Source organism: Vigna radiata, chromosome 4 (assembly GCF_000741045.1).
Source record: "Vigna radiata var. radiata cultivar VC1973A chromosome 4, Vradiata_ver6, whole genome shotgun sequence".
NCBI classification, from domain to species: Eukaryota; Viridiplantae; Streptophyta; class Magnoliopsida; order Fabales; family Fabaceae; genus Vigna; species Vigna radiata.
In genome coordinates, this window is record NC_028354.1 from 20484272 (window position 1) to 20489887 (window position 5616).

General features: G+C 27.0%; 1 protein-coding gene across 1 annotated transcript; it reads left to right on the forward strand.

Annotated features, from left to right (window-relative positions):
• The first annotated feature begins 328 nt into the window (after nt 1-328).
• LOC106758531 (protein FLOWERING LOCUS T-like) lies at nt 329-5150 on the forward strand. The gene is made up of 5 exons (XM_014641446.2): nt 329-530; nt 1926-2158; nt 2241-2302; nt 4355-4395; nt 4822-5150. The coding sequence occupies exons 1-5, from the start codon at nt 329-331 to the stop codon at nt 5043-5045; spliced, it is 762 nt and encodes a 253-aa protein (XP_014496932.1). The 3' UTR covers nt 5046-5150.
• The last annotated feature ends 466 nt before the right edge of the window (nt 5151-5616 follow it).

Genomic DNA, 5616 nt, shown 5'->3' on the forward strand with positions numbered 1-5616 from the left:
ATAATAATAATAATAATAATAATAATAATAATAATAATAATAATAATAATTGTTTCGGAGGTAGGTCCCGAGATAGAACTCGAACCAACTGGCCAAATCGATCAATCCTCCTTCACGCCTGAATGGGAGCAACCTGCACGTTAGCACTCTGACGATCAAGTCAGCAAGGTTACTCTATTATTCAAGGTGAAAGTAATTAGATCAAAAGTAAGTTACCTGNCCAACTATTCCTGTATTTATAGGCCTAGATCATAACTATGGACTGCGAACTATCCGGAACCGTCGACCCATAATCCCAGATATTTCGCCCACTAAATGTAACTATCACATGTGTCTCCGAGATTATCGCCCCCCCACTCTGCCTGTTACTACATACTGTGTGGTCTATGGCTTCCCCGCTAGGTATCCCTCATCCTCCGACCAGTTTCTCTCTCTTCCCGACCAGTTTCTCTCTCTACCCGACCAGTCTCTCTCTCTATCTGACCAATTTCTCTCTCTACCCGATCATCCCTTCCGTCTCATCGATCCCTGTACACTACAATAATAATAATAATTTGGTTTGGATATTGAATGAAAGCAGCCATTCGGATTTAAGAGTATGAGTTAGAAATCATGTGCGTATGTTATGACCTCAGATTAAAAAAATTTATTAAGTAAGGATATTTCATTGAAGCAAAAATGCAAATGAAATAATTCTCATCCCTAATAATTAAAAAAAAATATTTATATTCATATTTCTACTTAATTAACGTGAGGATCTCCGTCCAAATCATGATTAGTTTATATAATACTTACAAAAACAGATTCATTTATCATCCATACTTATAATATGATATAATTATATTTAAATTTTAAATTGAATCATATATTATTAGTATTTTCATAAGATGTATTAAATACAATTTTTTTTGAAAGATATCTATCATTAGTTTTAATATTTTATTGTTCTTTGTGTGCATATATTAATTGTAAGTAGTTGGATATAAATGAAATATAATTATCATTTAGTCATATATTCAGTTTATTATAGTTAACTCTATTTTTTTTTTATTTATATTTGGATTAAATATGTTTTTAGTCCCTATACTTTTGGGGCGATTTCAACTTTAGAAAACTCTGGTTTTAGTCATTTTTATCAAATTTTTTTAACTTTATTTACTGTTTCAAGCACGTTTCATTATAGCATTTGGATTGTTACACTGTTTGACACATTTTTGCTTCAATGTTAACTGAGAAACGCATTTGAAACAACAAATAAAGTTAAAAAAATTTGGTAAAAAATGACTAAAACCAGAGTTTTCTAAAGTTGAAGGACTAAATTGTATCTTAATTTGAAAGAGGGACTAAAACCAAAATCGTCCCAAAGTATAGAAACTAAAAACATATTTAACCATTTATAATTGTTTCTTCATATAATTGTGTCACATACATGAATAAAGGATGAAGCATGTTTGGATGGAATTCTAAGCCGATTTAGAGAATTCTATGCTTTAAATAAATGTAATTTGATCTAAGAATTACCAGTTTTGTATTTGATAATAAATTATTAAACTCATTTATTGCATGGTAATTTCTTTGATGATTATTGGATTTTAAAATCTGGAAGAACAAATGCCTTACTTTGATATAAAATATTTCATGTGATGAGTTGTTCCATCTCTTCCTATTTTATTCCATCTATAGCTAAAAATCGAAACATAAAGTAAAGATGCTTCTTTTATTTATTTTTAACATACGTACTCCCTCCTTTTGTATCTTGAATGCTCTTTTATAAATACAAATCTAAATCCCATTGAAATAGATATAGGAATAAAAGAAAAGGAATCGAAGTGCCTTAAACAGTCCTAATATGTATAAGAATAAAAGAAAGGGAAGAATATATGGAAGTGACATGAGAAAGAGATTGGAAGAAGGTGTATAAATAGGGAGAGGGAGATTAAATAATGAGGTGAGAAAAGATCAATTAATGGAGGGTCCCCTTGTAATTGGACGTATAATAGGAGAAGTTTTGGATCCATTTACGAGTTCAGTGAGTCTGAGAGTTGTTTATAAGAATCAGACAGAAGTTATCAATAGTTGTGAGTTGAAACCTTCACAAATTGTGAACAAACCAAGAGTTCATATTGGTGGAGATGACCTAAGAGTCTTTTACACTCTGGTATGTATGCTACCTACTTCCATTTTCTTCTTCTTTCAACACTTTTTTTTTTACACTCTCTTTGCATTCTTTCTATATACAGATAATGGTCAATCCTGATGCTCCTAGCCCTAGTCACCCTTCTATGAAGGAATATTTGCATTGGTCAGTGCCTTCTCCTTTCTTCTTAATCTCAAACTTCTTTCCTAATTACTTTAACATATTAATTAATCATCAATATTAAACTTAGCCCTTTTCAGAATTAAATATTGTTACTAGTTTATTTGGAGAAAAAAAAAATTAATAGTTAAAAGTTGAAAATATTGTCAATTTCAAATACTTTAAGCCTTGAATAGATTTGGGGGAGAGTAATTGAGAGAATTTGAGAGGATTTGAAGATAAATTTTTGTTGTTGCTTATTTGAATATATTTAGAGATAAGTGAGAGTAGATTTGGAAGTAAATTTTTTTAATCTATCACATAAATTAAATCCTACACTAATTTTCACAAATTTTACTTCCAAATCCACTTTTGTTTACTTCTAAATTCACTCAAATAAACAACAAAAAACAATTACATTCAAATTTTCTCAAATTTACTCAATTACTCTCTCTCAAATCCACTTAAGTGCACAAATTCTTAATATTGTTTAGTAATTTATCTTGGATTTGACAAAGTATTTTATTGTCATAATCCCTTGTCTAGCGGTCCGCCAACAAGCTCTTTAAAACTATTTTTATGTACATGGCAGTTTTTTTTATGTACCTTTAAAAATTTCTTTCTATACCTCCAATCTTTTGAAATAACTTCAATAAACGAGGTTGGTAAATCTTCACAGCGAATTTTAAAATTCATCAAGATTTTTAACATGAAATCTGTTAATGGTTTGAACAAATTTTGAAATACATTTAGATTTTTAATGAATTTTGAAATTTATCGAGATTTTGAATAGATTTTAAAATCTGTTGAATATTTTGATAAAATTTAAAATTCATTAAAAATTTAAATATATTTGAAATCTTTAAAAATTTATTTAACAAATTTCAAAATTCTTTAATTCATGATATAGGATTTTTTTTTGAATTATAAAAGGAAAATATTTTAAAAGTTTTTTTATTTATTACTTTTTTTTTTCAGATAGTTTTAAGATTTAAAAAAATTTGGAAGTGCAAAAAGGAATGGTTGGAGGTGTAAAGAGAAACTTCCTACAATTTATTAGTTGTTTCCCTTGGAAAACTTAGTTACTTTAAAGCTTATTCTTTTCTTTTTTTTAAAAAAAATTAAGAAGTTGATTGGCAATTTTCATTTGATTTAGTTTTAAAGTTTTTTCTAAGGTAAAACTTGTTTATGAATAGATAATTAACATTATTTAAAATAACTTGCCCCAGTCAATGAATAATACATCAAAAAATAAGTATACCACGTAAAATTAGTTTATTAAGAAATACATTTATTTCAATGGATAAAAAAAAATACGGAAAAGTATTCAAATATGTAAATTTAAAACTTTAATTTTAAAAGCATTCGTAATATTTTCATTTGTGAATATTGCTTTTTAAAATTATTTAATATCATGTTATTGTAACTAAAATCAAACAAATAGATTAAGGTATGTAATATTAAAAGTTTATATTTTATTGTTCAATACAAAATTTAAAAGTAAAATTATTACTTTAAAAATTCAATAACGTAAATATCTTAAGAATAAAATCAATACATTTACAATTACTCAATAATTAAGAATAAAAAACTTAATACATATTAAAAAATATAAAATCTGAATTGAAATTGAAATGAACAAACGGTGGTCATAAACATTTTAAAATATAAAAAAAGTAGATTTCAACGTAATAAACGCATTTATATATTTTTTTAGAAAAAAAAAACTTTACATTAAATAAATATAATTAAAAATAAAGTAAAAAACGTGAGAATTATTTAATAGAAAAGGTAGGAGTATCAAATTGAGAAAGTAGTACCCATAAAAAAATTGAAAATGAATAAATAAATAAATTTAAAAGTGGTATTTTAGGTTTGAAATAGGGATAGAGTGAATAAGTTCTCCTCCATGAAAGGTAAAGAAACCCCTTTGCTCTTAATTAAAAACTATTTTATTTAAATTTTCATTCCGTACAATAAATCGATCTTTTAACGAAAAGTGTTTGATATAAATTAATATTTTGTGTTAATAACTTTGGTTGTTCAACGTATGCGTAGGTTGGTAACCAATATTCCAGCTACTACTGCGGCAAGCTTTGGTACGCCCACAATATTTATTTTTTAATGTTTTTGTCGTTGAGTTTTGTTTAGGAGCATGGCATCCAAACTAAAAATATTTATTACTTTCATTTCATATTATATTTCATTATTTTTTTCTTTCAAAAATATAAAATATATTTTTGTTAAGATCATGGTAGTAAATAGATTCTACCAAAATTAATAGCTATATATCGGTTAGGAATTTAAATCTAAGGTAATTTAAATATGTTTTTTTTATGTCTTTTAAGTAGAATATGGAACATAAACATAATTATGATAGAGTACAGATTCCTAAAAAAGAACAATTTATCATATAAAAGATTTTCAACTATAAAAATATTATTCGAGGAACTTCGAATAAAAAATAGTGTATCTTTAAGTACTTTTTTTTTTGGTTTATGATTAGTGTGTGATGTATGTTACAGGACATGAAATCGTGGAATATGAAAGTCCACGACCAACGTCGGGGATTCATCGTATTGTTTTGGTGTTGTTTCGACAATTGGGTAGACAAATAGTGCATGCTCCAAGATGGCGTAACAATTTCAACACCAAAGATTTTGCTCAAGTTTACAACCTTGGATTACCAGTTGCTGCTGTCTATTTCAACTGTCAACGTGAAAGCGGTTGGGGTGGAAGAAGGGCGTAGAATTTTTTAGGCTGAAATTCTTAATTGGTCCCATGTTAAGAGGGAATTTTCAGTTTAGTATCTGTTTTTAAAAGTGTATACATTGGGTCTTCATGTTTTGCAATTTGTGTCAATTTAGTGAATTAATGACACTTCAAACAAGTTTGTAACAGCAATTGGAAGGTATCCAAAGGTTCAAACAGTTAATAAACATGCTACAACTCAAAATGACTTGTCCACTTACAATTTTCAAGCCAAATTGATGGTTCAAATGGACCAATTAAGGATTTAAGCCAATTTTTCATATAGATACCACACCTTCTCTAAAATATTATAATTGTCTTTTGTATGATTTTAGTTTCTGGGTTTAAGAAAATCTACATTTTTAATTTAATATTTCATTCATTTTATTTCTTTTATTTTGTTCCGGTTGAATTTTAAACCTAACACATTCATTTAAAATGTCATAAAAATACTTTATTTGATTAAAATAAAAACAAAGAAACATGAAAGATTTTTAAAATTTAGAGACTAAAATCAGAGGAGAAAAAATAGAGAGGGTAAATTGTGGATAAAAAAATACAATTTAAAC